General features: G+C 43.4%; 1 protein-coding gene and 1 pseudogene across 15 annotated transcripts in view; one reads left to right on the top strand and one right to left on the bottom strand.

Annotated features, from left to right (window-relative positions):
- Positions 1-4,996: 4,996 nt before the first annotated feature.
- Positions 4,997-8,656, bottom strand: LOC112917607 (malate dehydrogenase, mitochondrial-like; annotated as a pseudogene).
- A 256-nt stretch (positions 8,657-8,912) lies between these two features.
- The window catches only part of DCP1B (decapping mRNA 1B), a 59,252-nt gene continuing 52,905 nt past the window's right edge, over positions 8,913-15,259 (top strand). For 4 of the 15 annotated variants that reach the window (XM_072766348.1, XM_025995485.2, XM_072766346.1 and 1 more), the window contains exon 1: positions 8,937-9,230. In XM_072766348.1, coding sequence (XP_072622449.1) covers positions 9,081-9,230 — 150 coding nt within the window. In that variant the 5' untranslated portion in view covers positions 8,937-9,080. Of the gene's footprint in view, positions 9,231-9,370; positions 9,467-10,974; positions 11,075-12,887; positions 13,051-13,802; positions 13,831-15,259 lie in introns of those variants that run through there. The other 11 variants (XM_072766340.1, XM_072766344.1, XM_072766343.1 and 8 more) reach the window with 11 other exon arrangements.

The raw sequence follows: 15,259 nt of genomic DNA, 5'->3' as shown, positions 1-15,259 counted from the left end.
TAAAATACCTCTAGGGGGAAAAAAGCTGTGCTATAATCAGGCTTTATCCACAGAGGAAGTAGAGCCTTCTTTGGACACTCAAATCCTGATTTTAAAGCCTCATACATCATGATTATATCAAAATCCTTAAAGTGTTTCAAAGAGCTCTTTCAAGAATACTCACAATTGTTACAAAAATAAATGTTATTATCCCCTATTACAAATAAGAAAAACTGGTCTGGTTTCTATATGATTTCTCCTCTAATCACAGAAATAGGTGAAAACCTAGGGATGCTGATCCCCAATCTACAAAGCTAGTACCACTGCCAACCTGCCTTTCTTCCAAAGACAGTACAGACCCTGAGAGCACTCAAGACTCCTGCAGTACCCCAGAATGTAGACCTATATTTTCAATTTTATATATAGTGTTTCTTGTCCCCAGGTTCCTAAGGACATCCAAGAAATAAATCAGAGGCCTGGCAATAGCGATAATGTTAAAAATTAAGAATCACAACCATTAGCAAACTAAAAAGGGGTAGAATAATTCTGCACTTTGCATTAGTACATTTGTTTACCATACACAAGGTGCCTTTATAAATGATAAAATACTAATTCTCATTCTGGATGTGTGACTCTCTTGTCCAGGATGTAAATCCTGCCATAATCAAAAGCAATGGCCAATGACGAAACATTGAGAGAGCCCCATCTTTGCACCAGGCACTTTATATTCTAAGCACGTTACACACATTATATGATTTAGCTCCCACAACAACCTGAGGAGGTACGTGCTATTATTCTTATTTTGTGGGTGAAGAAACTGAGGCCTGGAGCTTAATAGAACCCCCAAGTTTACATAGCTAGGAGGAGATGAGACCAAGATTTAGATCTGGGTCTCTCTGACTTCAAAACTCACGTTTTTCATCATTATACATACTCTCTCCCCCCAAAAAAGAATTATGCTGCTATGACTGAATTACATTCTCCATAGGTTAGGGATATTGAAGAAATCCCAATCCCAGAAAAATAAGTCAGTGAAAGTTACTCAGAAATACTTCTGATCATTAAGGTATCCCCAAAGCACATGGCCAAAAAATCAGTGACTTAAAATGATACTAGAGTAGAAATACAGGTCAAATCCAATTACAGTGGATCTCAAGGGAGCATCCAAGCTGGAACTTGGATGGTATGGTATGGTATCCTGGAACTTGATTATATTAAATAGTGCCTGCTTCAACTACTAAGGGACACACTGATCCTCCTTCCCTTTCTCCAAATTCTGGCACTTGTCAATATATCACAATTTAACCCTTGGTTATACATTATGTTTTATTGTTCGCCATTTTTTTCATGTATGCTTAGCTTTGTTTCCTCAACTAGATTTTAAGTTCCTCGAGAATAAAAACTAGGCTTCATACTTTGTTGCCCTTTCTAATTCATTATGTGCTTATAATGTGCACAAACCAGGTGACAACTAGATGTGTTATTTATTGACTTATTCAACAAAAATACTGGGGTTGGCGACCTTTTTCTGCAAAGGAACTGAGAGTAAATATTTTAGGCTTTGCAGGTCATCTGGTTTCCGTTGTAGCCACTCAACTGTGCTGTTCTAGGGTGAGAGCAGCCCTCTGGCTGTCTATCAATACACTGAGTGTGACTGTGCCCCAATAAAACTTTATTTATGAAACAGGCAGAGAGCTAGATTTGGCCTGTGGGCTATAGTTTGTCAAACCTAATAGAGACTATATAAGACAGGCTTGAGGGTCCAGGCTGGGAAATGTTTTAAAATCTCAGCATTCTCTCAACAGATTCTATACCGCCTCCTCAGGCCTCTAACCCATTTTTAGAGTACTGGCTCCTGACTAAGCCAAGTGTTCTTCCAAACCCTCTTACCTTGGACTTAAGTTTAGTTCAGCACAATATTTTGCTGTTCATTTTCCTTTGGGGCTTCACACATCAGTTTAAAAAGAGAAAAATCAATCACCGAGTGGAGAGCTGACATGGTAGGTTGTATTGATAATAAGTAATCAGAAAATCCTTCAAATGTATTCCATCTAGGACTCCCTGACACTTTTTTCCGACTGCTTCCTATAGACTGCCATGTAAATCGTCAAGGTAACTTGAGATAGGTATTTCACGTGGATTAACAATCTGCAGAGAGAGCTGATCACCCCCTGGTAGTAGGCCACCTAAAGAGTAGCAAGGGTAAATATTCCTTTCTCCCAACAGTGACTGTTTTTCCCTCTGAGAAGGAAAGAGCACAGAAAATGAAGGAAGACACCCTTTCTCTTTCTTGATTATAACATTCAGCCCTCAGTTTTGACATAATGTTAATAAATCCTCAATACGCTGCTTTCCTGACCTAATTTCAATGTGCATCAGATTGTTCATTATTGTTTCTGGGCTCATCGACATATTGGTAAAGAGTGCTGCATTTGAGATGACTGGAGGTGGTTCAATAGCTAGCCACACAATCTGGAGTGGGGAAGCATCCTAATTCAATCACTTTATCCCACAGAGAATTGAAGTGGCCTGCCTAGAACTGTGGATTCTACCCAAATCAAATAATCATAAGGTCATCCCTCGACGGTGTTGGTAGTGCCACAGTGAACTGGCTGGCACCACACACACCTAGGTAACATGAGAGGCAACTCAAGTTTGCTGTCCTAATGCAAAATCCGCTAACAACCCCCCACACTCCCACTCTGCCCCAGGACAAAACTTTATGTGAAATTGGCCACATTCAGTATCAGCTTTCTGAATCATGATGCAGAGCTGCCTGTGTTTGCAGAGACACGGCAGATGGTCTATGTAACTTCCACGGTCCCTTCCATGGTGCACTTGCAAAATGGAGATTTGTCTTCTGCTGTCTCAACACACCCTTTCCACATCCTGCTCTCCCTCTTAGCATTCAGGTGCTGAAACTCACAGACATTAGCTACCACAGTGGTCTTGTGTTTTAAGCCTATAATCTCTTCATGTGGAATTAAAGGCACTTCTCATGTTTTAACATGGTCTAGGCATTGGGAAGCAACTAGAAAGACATCTTTAGTGCAGAGGTCCTCTGTGCCCACTAAGCCTGACCCCTGACAATGAGGTAAAGTGAATAGGTTTAGTGGGACTGGCGGAGAGAGGCAAAATGAGATTAGAAGAGAATGTGTATGTGTGGTCTCCCCATTCCAAAGAACTCCAGTTACCCCAAGTCCACTCCAGGCCAGGTTAGCAGAGGTTTAATCCAGGCAGTGGCTGGGCCCAGACTGGAGAAATTTCAGGCTTGAGCAAAGGCTCACCCAACAGGTCCCTTTCTTCCCCACATCTGCCCCTTCTCATTCTGCTCCAAGGCCCTCTGACAGCTATTTCACATCTCAGCTGCTTGCAATCTCATGGAACAGACATGTATCTACTATATTATTTATTCCTCTGTTTTTGAAGTTTTCGATAAGTATGTTTTAGCTCACATTATCCATTTTATAGAAATTCTGGGAATGAACTGCCTTGGGAATTAACAAGCTCCTTGTCAGGACGCCTGGGTGGCTCAGTGGTTGAGTGTCTGCCTTCGGCTCAGGGCATGATCCAGGAGTTCTGGGATCAAGTTCCACATCTGGCTCCCTGTGAGGAGCCTGCTTCTGTCTCTGCCTTTCTCTTTCTGTGTCTCTCATGAATAAACAAATTCTTAACAAAATAAAAAATAATTTTTTTAAATTTTTATTTATTTATGATAGTCAAAGAGAGAGAGAGAGAGAGAGGCAGAGACACAGGCAGAGGGAGAAGCAGGCTCCATGCACCGGGAGCCCTAGGTGGGATTTGATCCCGGGTCTCCAGGATCACGCCCTGGGCCAAAGGCAGGCGCCAAACCGCTGCGCCACCCAGGGATCCCCAAAATAAAAAATAAATAAAAAATAAATAAATAAATAAAAACAAGCTCCTTGTCACACAGAACTTTGTTGAGACGAACTGAGCAGTGGCAATGTAATTGGACAGGAAGGATCCTTCTGGGCTTCTATTAGAAATAATAATAACAAGGGCACCTGGGTGCTCAGTTGGTTGGGTGTTGAACTCTTGGTTTCGGCTTAGGTCATGCTCTCAGGGTCTTGGGTTGGAGCCCCTGAGTTCAGAGGGGAGTCTGCTTATCTCCCCCTCTCTCTGCTTCCCCTGCCACGCTCTCTAAAATAAGTTTAAAAATCTTTTTTTAAAAAAAGAAATAATAACAATGATGAAACTAATGCTAATGATGATGTAGGGTTTTTTTTTTTTTTAAAGATTTTTATTTATTTGAAAGAGGGAGAGTGAACAAGAGAGAACACAAGCAGTGACAGACAGAGGGAAAGGGAGAAGCAGACTCTTGGCTGATTGGGGAGCCCAACATGGGGCTTGATCCCAGGACTCCAGGATTATGACCTGAGCCAAAAGCAGACACTTAACTGAATGAGCCACCTAGGCGCCCTTGATGATGTATAATGAGAATAGCTTTTCTCATTTGTAGAACATTTCCTAGATTGTAAATCTTTTTCAAGTATGCTAACTTGATCTCATTTATTCCATAAAATTGGTAGAGCAGATATTAGTTAGGATCCCCAAGTTAGGGACACCTAGGTGGCTCAGCGGTTTAGCGCCTGCCTTTGGCCCAGGGTGTGATCCTGGAGTCCCGGGATCAAGTCCACATCGGGCTCCCTGCATGGAGCCTGCTTCTCCCTCTGCCTCTCTCTGTGTGTCTCCCATGAATAAATAAATAAAATCTTAAAAAAAAAAAAAAAAGGATCCCCAGGTTAAAGGTAAGGTCACTTATAGGTCACATAGATAAAAAGAAGTTATTAAAGTAGTTTCCCTTTCCTCTTCCACTGTTTACTGCTGTCTACAAAAGAAATGAACCATGCACTGAGAACAACTGGTAACAAGCTTCAAACCATTTCCCTCCAATAGGAGAAAGAGGGCATTCATTAATTCCTTACTTCTATCATATTTTAGTACAAAATTCCTAGCAAAAAGGACGATTCATACAGGCAGCACAAGCAAACCATCAGTCATTTAAGTCATTTTATTTTATTTTATTTTTTTAAAGAAAATGGAAGCCTGCTTTTATTGATGCACACATTGACGGACTTGCGATTGTAAGGGGCAGTGACGTTAACATGACACTGGTGGTTAACGCAACGGAAACATGAGGGCAGGAGATGGCTTTGCAGGGACATGATGCCTTCATAAGTTAGGGAAACGGACTGCTAGCTGGCTGCTCTTTCGTTTCATGTTCTTCACAAACTCCTCTCCCTTTTTGATGGAGGCCTTCAGCTCGGGGATGGCTTCTGCTATCATCTTCTCTTCAAAAGGGGAGATCTTGCCAATGCCTAGATTCTTCTCGATGCCCTTTTTCCCCAGCAGTAATGGTGTGGAGAAACAGGCACAGTCTGCTTCCTGGGATTTAACAAAGGAACATTCGACAACTCCTTCCTTCCCATTCATTGCATCCACAAGGGAGAAGACAAACCGAGCTCCGGCGTATGCCATGGACAGGGTGGCAGAGCCTGCTCCAGCTTTGGCCTTCACCACCTCCGTGCCGGCCTCCTGGATCCGCCCAGTGACGGCTGTCAGCGGGTCCTGGGGAAGGTCCACCTTGGGAGCGCACTGAGAGATCAGGGGGATGATGGTCTTCCCGGCATGACCGCCAATGACAGGAACATTGACTCGCGCGGGATCCAAACCCTTTAGTTCTGCAATGAAAGGACCCTGACAATGTCCAGGGTCGTCACCCCGAAGATTTTATTGGGGTCGTAAGCTCCGTGTTTCTTGAAAACCTCCGCTGCAATTGGGATGGTGGAGTTGACCGGATTTGAAATGACGCAGATCACGGCCTGCGCTCCAACCAGCCGTGCTCTCCGCCCCCGCCCGCCCTGCCGCGCCGCTCTCCACGCAGCTTCAGCACCTCGGCCCAGAACAATGCTAAAGTAGCTGTGCTTGGGGCTTCCGGAGGAATTGGGCAGCCCCTTGCGCTGCTTCTCAAGAACAGCCCCTTAGTGAGCCGCCTGACCCTCTACGATGTTGCTCATACACCCGGAGTGGCCGCAGATCTGAGCCACATCGAGACCAGAGCAACCGTGAAAGGCCACCTCGGACCTAAGCAGCTGCTGGATGGCCTCAAAGGCTGCGATGTGGTGGTTATTCCAGCCGGAGTCCCAAGAAAACCAGGCATGACACGGGATGACCTGTTCAACACCAATGCCTCAATTGTGGCCACCCTGACTGCTGCCTGCGCCCAGCATTTAAGACATTTTAGAATCACAAACTCTTAGGGGGCATCCTGCAAGCTCCTCTTTCCCCTCCATTCTGACACATTCTACTCTAGGACGAATGCAAAACTTGGAGGTCATTTACACAACAAAGAGCACTAGTAAAGCAGACTGTGTATTTATGTTTCAGATTGTTATGCCATAAAAGTCAATTTATATTTATATACAAGCACTCATACATAGCTACAAAACCAAACATTTTTCGTTTATATCTCTATTTTCAAACAATTGAAATATACTATGTTCAAACAATTACCTTGATGGATTAGGTGATGGATTTTATCTTAGTCATTTCAATAGTATAAAAATCATAGACCTGAACATTATTTTTTATCACATTACAAACTTGTTTTAAATTCTAGTATAAAACTTTAAATACCAAGTGTTGGCACATGTTTTATCTCATAATGACAATTATAAAATAATCATGAAACCCCAAAGTCATGAGTAGCTATTCAAGGTATCATAACGAGACTTCCCGAAACACAGTGGAAGTATGCCAGCACTGTGGAAGCCAATGGAAGTTAATGTCACATGGATTAAAAAAGAATTAGCCTATTATAAATGGTCTTTTACTAACATAGAGCCTGCAGCTTGGTATGTTTGGATAAGTAACAACGACCTGATTTTACACAGGTTATTTAAGCAGAAAGTTGGCAGAAGTCTGTCTTCATCCTAGAAGATTGGAGCTTTAAGATTTTCGGGGAAAAAAGAATTTTTGAAAAAGAGAACAAAGCTCTGTGGCCCAGTAATGAACAAGATGGCAATGCTGGAGTCACTGCAACATTATGGGTTTTATTTTCTGTGTGATTTCTAATCCTCAAGTTTTTTCCCTTTTCTTTCTTTTCCTTACAATATATAAAGTTAAAAAAAAAACTTCCCATTTTTTTCTCTCTTCCTTAGAATGTAAACTCTGAAAGATCAGGACTTGTTATTGTATGCTCTTTTATTCCAACTTGGATTTCAGTATTCTATAAGTCATAAGCTCTTAAAAAAAAGAAAGAAAGAAAGAAAGAAAGAAAGAAAGAAAGAAAGAAAAGACAAGACAAGACAGGGCAGCCCCGGTGGCTCAGCAGTTTAGCACCACCTTCGGCCCAGGGAGTGATCCTGGAGACCCGGGATAGAGTCCCAGGGATAGAGTCCCACGTCGGGCTCCCTGCATGGAGCCTGCTCCTCCCTCTGTCTTTCTCTATCTCTGTGTGTGTGTGTGTGTGTGTGTCTCATGAATAAATAATAAATGCCTTTTTTTTAAAAGGCATTAAATGAGTAAATTCAACTAACTCACGGTTTAGTTCAATAGAATAAGAATTTACTAAATCTCGATTCACAAGACATTGGATCAGCTATTAGGGAGCCAACTAGGGTGAATCTATGTTTCCTGAAATATTGGGGAAGGTAGACTTTATCCATAGACCCCAAGACTCAAAGGCAAATTCCTTTACAAAAGAAATGTTAAACGTTTGCTAAAAATGTTTAACAAAAATGTACATCCAGCTATGCAAGTATCCGACCGACAACATTCTCGAAGGTTTTAAGACCAGATCCCTCATCACAGACTTTCTAAACGCCGACTGATCTCACCAGAAAAGACTTCAAGTACTGAGAAGCTGTCCAACTCCTGGTAGTGGATATGTGTTCCCTAGGCTTCCATTTCTCACTTGAAAGCTCAAAAATTATCATTGTCAACAGTAATTGCTCGTTTTCCTGGAAGTGACAGATGCATGTTATTTATTTTTGAAAAAATGTCTATCGAATACCTGTGTGAATAACCATGGTCCGTCCATCTTTCTTTCAAGTAAGAAGAGTGTGCCGTGAATATAAAAATAAATACTAGTTCAGCTTGCACCTCAAGCACAGCAGCGTTTTCCTAGAGACAAATAGATGGTACTCCCGCATGCAGCACGTGTGCTTTGCAAACACTTTTTATTTCTTCAGACAGGATTTAAAAAGTGTGGGCGCCTGCGTGGTTGAGCCCCTCGCTCTCGGTTTCCCCTGGGGTCGTGACCTCAGGGTGAAGAGATGGGAGCAGGGCCTGCCCCCTGCCCGCTGCATGGGGGGGGGGGCTTCAGTCTACCCCCCCGCGCCCCTCCCCACTCCCCTGCACGCTCTCTTAGAAATAATTAATCTTTTAAAAGTGAACCAAACAGTTGGACTCTAATAAAATCAAGGATTTTTGCTACTTCACCGAGAACACCCTCAAGTGACCCCGGCTTTTAGTGTCGTGCCCTGCCCGCCCTGATTCACTGACACCTGTACTTTCGCTCACCATTGGTGCCTGTGTCCGCACGGTGAAAGCGGCAAATACAGCTCAGCATTGTCATCAAGGTGGTTTTGACCTGGCAGGGCCCTGAAAGGGTCTCGGGAAGCCCGGGGGTTCGAGAACCAGGGTGTCCGCACATGGAGAAACCACAGTGCCCTTTCCCTTCAGCTATTAACTCCTTAGGCTTATTTATTATTGGGGGTTTGATCACTGATCAAAGACAAGACATGCCAAGGCGTCCAACGCATCCGAGAGGGGCACCCCGCCGCGCCCGCTGCCCCAAGGCCCGGAGGAAGAAAGCGGCCCTCGGGGCGGGGCACCGCGTTCAGCGCTCCAGCCGCGGCCGGCGGTCGCCCCCTGCAGCGATCGTCGGGGCGGGGTTGCGGCCATCGACTAGTGCTGTCTTGCGCGTGTCGCGGCGGGGGGGCGGGGGCGGCTGCGAAGGAAGGCCTCCCCGGACCTGCGGCCGCCGCGCGCTTTCGGGTGCGAGGCGGCTCGCTCGTTCTGCGATCCATTGAGAGTGGCTTCCGACAGCCCCGGCCGATGTCGGGGAGGGAGGGAAGATGGCGGCCGCGGCGGCTGGCGGCCTGGGGGGGAAGGGGCGCGACATCAGCCTGGCGGCCCTGCAGCGCCACGACCCCTATATCAACCGCATCGTGGACGTGGCCAGCCAGGTGGCTCTGTACACCTTCGGCCATCGGGCCAACGAGTGGGTGCGTGCGGACGCGCCGGGCCGTGCCGCAGGGCGAGGGAGGGGAGAGAGACCGTCCGCCCCGGGCCCCCGGGCCCCCGGGCCCCCGGGCCCGAGGGAGGCGGCGGGGGAGACGCTGCCGCCACGGAGGGCCGGAGGTGGACGGAGACGGACGGCGGCGGATGGCGGCGGCCGGGACCTGGGGGAGAGGAGAGGGCGGCCGCTCGGAGGCGCCACCGACGCTGGAGGAAGGCTTAAGTACCGACGACCCCACGTGGGGAGAGCTGCGCGTCCGCGGCGGGCCCCGGGGGCCGAGGGCGGGGGCTGGTGCCCGAGGCCGGAGGACTGACGCGCTCGGGACGAGCGGAGCCGCAGCCGGGCGACGCGGGGCGCCGTGCCGTGGGGGCGGGGGCCTGGGCGGGCCGGAGGGAGGCTGGAGCCGGGGGCTCGGCGAGCCGGGACGGGGCGGACAGCGGGAGGCCGAGGCGGGGAGCCGGGTGCCTGGTGCCCTTCAAGGCGGACACCCGGTAAATAGCGACGGAGCGAAATTGGACGTCCTCACAGCTGCAGTGGGGTGGGAGCGGAAAACGCTCGACGCCTGCGTGTGGTCCTGTAGCCCACCCCCTTGAGTGCAGGCAGATGTAATTTTTCTTTTCCTCATACGATTTTTGCCCCAAATAATAATCCGTTCGTTATATGACCATCCATCATTTTAAAATAAGTTAGAAAACAGTATAGAGAACTGAGCGTGAATGAATGGATTTCAGGGGATTTTTTAAAAGATATTTTCCAAGACATCAAGATTCAATCAAGGAAAACACGCATTTTGAGCAAATTCATATTTTTTTTAACATCTGCATGCATTTACATAGCCTCCTTTTTGCTAGCGTACATCTTGAGCAGTCTGTAATAAAAGAAATTCACCTGAAAATCATTAACAGAAGTAAAAGGATTTAAAAGGAGGTCCTAAAAGGAGAGAGAAGAGAACAGTGTTGCCCTAAGTTCTTAAGTGAGGAGATTTGCTGGAACGGAGTGAGGAACTCAGGTCTGTACTCTTAGTCCGCAAAAAAGGAAAGCAGGGAGACCTCTTTAATCACCACCTGTAATAGAAAGTACACCACTTGGTCAGCAGAGAGGTTATTTCCCCCTAATTTTAGGGGGAATTTGTCACCTGGGTCTTTATATATATAAAGGACACTGAACAGTGTACTGGACTATCTCATCAATGGGAGTTTAGAAAAAATACAAAGATATGATACATATTGTATTGCTATTATATTGCTCTATAAGAAAATGCCAAAGACTTAACGTGTCAATTCTGTCGAGGCAATTTTGTAGGAGAGAAAGGATCTCCGTGAGCCTACTTGTCAGCGAGGTTAGAGTCCGGAGAATCTTGAGAAATTGTTAACATGCAGAGGAAACCATTCCTTTTGGAAAACAATTGTCTCCTATAGGTTTTTGACAGGAAATCTGTGATAGATCCCTGTTAAAATAGTTACAGAGGTTTATTAGATAGCCAGTGAAGTCCTTCTAAAGCCTCATCAAAAGACAGAAGTGTCACAATGCATTATTTACAGGAGTTATGTTTTCCTGCTTCCTGAACTTGTTGCTTTCAGACAAGGCATAATTCATTCAGTAAAAGGTCATTCTTTCAAAGTACTAATCTTCAAGGCTGTGGTAGCCAGAAGAAAGAGACCTAGTTCAGAGGTAGAGCAGTTGCTCAGGGTAAGCAGTTTGTCACCACTGTCTCCATATGTCATCACTCAGGGCCTCTGGACTGGAGCCTTTTGAACATAAACCTACTGAAAGTATAAAGAACATTCTTGAGATTGGAGGTGAAAGTATATGCAAGAAAGCAGATAGGAGGTAAGGGAAGGAAATTCTTACTACACTGAGATAGATGAAGAATGACTTCAGGCATTTAGAGCAGGAGGTATTAGAAATGGAGGGTAGACAGAAAGTGAGGTGCTTGAAGGAAAGATGAAGAAAAATAATGTCATGACGGGAATCAGAATTTTAGAGCTAGAACTACTTCTCATTATCTGAAAAGACTGCTCCCCCCAAATACCCAATTGTCATTTGAAGAATATATTTTCACCTTTCAGTCCTTAGAGTAGTGGCTCGTAGCTAGTTTTGATTTTGTCTCCAAGGAACATTTGGCAGTTATCTGACCGAAATTTGTGGTTGTCACACCAAGAGGGAACATGTTACTGGCATCCAAAGGATAAGCCAGGGATGCTGCTAAATGCCCTACACACAGGACAAGCCCCCATGACAAAGATTTATCTGGCCCCAAATATCAAAAGTGATGAGCTTGAGAAACTGCCTTAGAATGACTATTATGTTTCTAGCTAGTGTTTTCTAAGTTTTGTGTGTATTGAAATCATTTGGAGTTTTAAAAAGTATAACCTTCCAGATTAAAATCTCCTTTTGTACAGGCATTTGCTATATGTTAAAGGCTCATAGGTGACTTAGATGCTACATGCATGATTGAGAGAGACAGATTTATGGGGATAAATGGAGACCTACTTTTTCATTATATTAGCATAGATAATCAGTAATGTAGAGATTGCTTTGGGTGGTTTCAAAGGTGTTAAATACTATGCCAAGTCACAGTAATTGGCCAACCGGCACAATTTTGTATTCCATCTTATTTTAAATTTTGAACTGCTTAATTTTTTAATACATGTTAGATTTTATAATAGAGAGTAATAGTAAATCATTAAATTGTACTTTTAAAATTTTAGCTAAAATGCCCCAGAACTATAAACTATAATTATTTAACGAGAGGTCTTTGCCTAGAGGATTAAGGACCTAATAAAATCTTGTTTTTAACTATACTCCAGAACCCCAACCCTGGGCTTGGCCCAGAAAGAAAAAAAAAAATCTGTTTATCCTTGGATAACTCTGGAGGGACTAGGAAAATACATGAAATTGAGCCATTTCAGCCTTGATAGATCAGAATGTGCATTTCCAAAGCCCTTTTTGTCCAGGTATAATAGAGTACTTAAAATATGTTTTTTGGGGGGGCAGCCCGGGTGGCTCAGCGGTTTAGTGCAGCCTTCTGCCCAGGGCCTGATCCTGATCCTGGAGACCCGGGATCAAGTCCCATGTCAGGCTCCCTGCATGGAGCCTGCCTCTTCCTCTGCCTGTGTCTCTGCCTCTCTCTCTCTCTCATGAATAAATAAATAAAATCTTTAAAAAAATTTTTTTCTTAGATATATGGGTTTTTTTTCAAAGATTTTATTTATTTGTTCATGAGAGACAGAGAGAGAGAGAGGCACAGGCAAAGGGAGAAGCAGGCTCCTTGCAGGGATCCCAGGACTCCAGGATCACACCCTGAGCCAAAGGCAGATAGATGCTCAACCGCTGAGCCACCCAGGTGTCCCTGAAATACGTTTTTTAAATCAAAAGATCTGAGTATTCTAGGCTGGTCGCCTCTTTTCAGCAAAGAGTCTGAGAGAATAATAAACTAGTTAGTCCAGTAAGACCTGGCAAGAACTCTACTCCAGGTATTCATAATGAAGATCTAAGAAATCCTGACACACTTCAATGCTGATGACAGTGCTTATGGTGGGCAATATACAGAGTGGATTTTGTTTGGTGCCAGACTTTCCTAGTTACAGGTCTGGATCCCAAGGAAAACTCTCCAAAACTGTTGCATATGTTCATTCTACAGGGAGACCAGGTCTGGTATTGGGCTGTGGAAGTCGCCTGTAGTCAGTGAGGGGGAATTTCAAACTTTTTAAGGACGCGTTGCAATTGAAGAGGGCCACAAATTCTTTAACAGTCTTTCAATCAAGAGGTGGGGTCCATTACCTTGAGGCACCGTGTTAAATGAAGTAAGTCAGACAAAGACATACTGATATTGTTTGATCTCACTAATTTGTGGAATCAAAAAAGTTGCCTGTTACAAGTTGGAAAAAATTTTCAGGAGAAACATGAACATGCTTTTAACATTTCTGATTCTGGATTTTTCAAAACTAAAATTGGGGATTAAGATTTTTTTTTTTTTTTTTTTTTTTTAAGAAAAGGTAATTTCCGTTACTACTTCATGGAGGAAAAAGGGAAACAAGTTAAAAGCTGTTAGCTTTATATGTGCTTATCTATAGAAACATCCTGATTTGGATCACTAAGATGAAACAGTCTAAGGTCAAATACTGGAAGACATACATGAAAGTGTTTTGGCCTTGCAGCAAGTGGTCCTTGCAATGTATATAGATAGGTTCTTGTCTAGTTCCTTAACCTGTATTTCTGTTTCAGCTTCTTATCAATGTAACAAATAATACAAATATTTAATTTTTACACATTTATTCTTAGAGGCTCTGTGGACTGTAAATACTTGCCAACTGTACCAATTCGACTTTAGGAATGCCACAAATTTTTAGACTGTTTGGGTAGTATTGATTGTTCTGTAGTGGCCATTTTCTTAGTGATTAATACCTTGGCATTTTAGGTAATGCTTAGCGCTTAAAGTGCGCCCAGGATATAGATTTCTCAACAGATAAGAATTAACTATGTTTGTTTACACAAGGAAAGATAATAATGTTTTGGTATCTTTTTTTTTTTTCATTTGACTTTGCATTTTTCAAAGCACACTGGAAGAGGGCCACATTTGAGAAGTAAGACTGTTTTTCACAATACACTGAAGTTATTACATGAACTTGATAATAAATCCAGTTTAAGGATGATCTCTAACTTTCGTACCTATGTTTATATATTAGAGAAAAGACTAAAATTGTTTTAACTGCTATAAACTATTTTTAATTGCATATTCTATTTTTTTAATGAGGATTAAAATTCTTATTACTAAGTAATTGACTCTTAATATCCATTTGCTCTTTAAAAAGTGTTTGGTGATGTTTGATATAATTTGGGACATAGCGTATTTTGATTTCACTACTCCTAGTACAGTTCTTTGGGCAGAGAATATGTTCCTGAACTAAGGCAGCAGTTTTCACATAGCATACATCAGAATGAGCTGACAGCTTAAAGAATATGAGTTGGGCCCAGAATTTGAGTCAGTAGATCTGGGAGAAGCCCAAGAATTTGCATTTTAATCAAGATCCCAGGTGATGCTGATACTGCTGGTGTGGGGACCATACCTTAACACCCACTGAAGTGAGGTGACCAAGAAAATCGCTGAAATTACATGAGCATATGAGAGAATCATGCTTCCAATGTTTTATGTGCCTTTAAAAAAAGTATCATTTAGTATTAGGCCGTTGTTCTTAAAGAGTGTATTTTTCCCCAAAACTACAGAGTACTTAAATTTTGAGTGATTTTAGTAATAGATATTAATAGTAAAATATTAGGAGGTTAAGTAGAATGCTGAAATTAAACCATATAAGTAGCAAAAGTACCTTTTAAATTCTAAATTATAATAATCTGATTAATAATTAAAACAAAACATTTTCTTTAGTATGCATGGTACTGACAAACATTTTCATCAGGGCCTGGGCTCCTGTCTTCAGAGATATGGAAGAGAGCCTTTCCATATGAACAGAAATGATAGTATATCACCTTCACTTTATCATTTAAACAGTTTCTCTCAGGTAGATTTCTTGAGTCCTGGCTTATCAATGTTTCTAACCTGATTTTAGAGATCTGGATTAGACTCTAAATATTTCACACCACGTTGGTGATTAATTTGTCTGAAAACTACAGCATCATTGTTCTCTCCAGTGTTGTAGTCAAAGTAGGGTTATTGGCAGATCATCTGCTCTGCTAGGTGACAGGATATGGCAAGAGAAAATAAACTCAGAAAATAGGGATAATGAAATGCGGACACCAATGACTTCTGCAGCTTGCCACATGAGCAGGTCACAGGGTAGAAGAAAAGGCAGCGCACTTATCGTCTCCTCTTTCTTTTTTTTTTTTATATAATTTTTTTTTAATTTTTATTTATTTATGATAGTCACACACAAGAGAGAGAGAGACAGAGACACAGGCAGAGGGAGAAGCAGGCTCATGCACCGGGAGCCTGACGTGGGATTCGATCCCGGGTCTCCAGGATCGCGCCCTGGGCCAAAGGCAGGCGCCAAACCCCTG

Source organism: Vulpes vulpes, chromosome 8 (assembly GCF_048418805.1).
Source record: "Vulpes vulpes isolate BD-2025 chromosome 8, VulVul3, whole genome shotgun sequence".
Classification (NCBI taxonomy): Eukaryota; Metazoa; Chordata; class Mammalia; order Carnivora; family Canidae; genus Vulpes; species Vulpes vulpes.
Note: the sequence above shows the minus strand (reverse complement) of the source record. Positions and strands in the feature narration are given on the sequence as shown.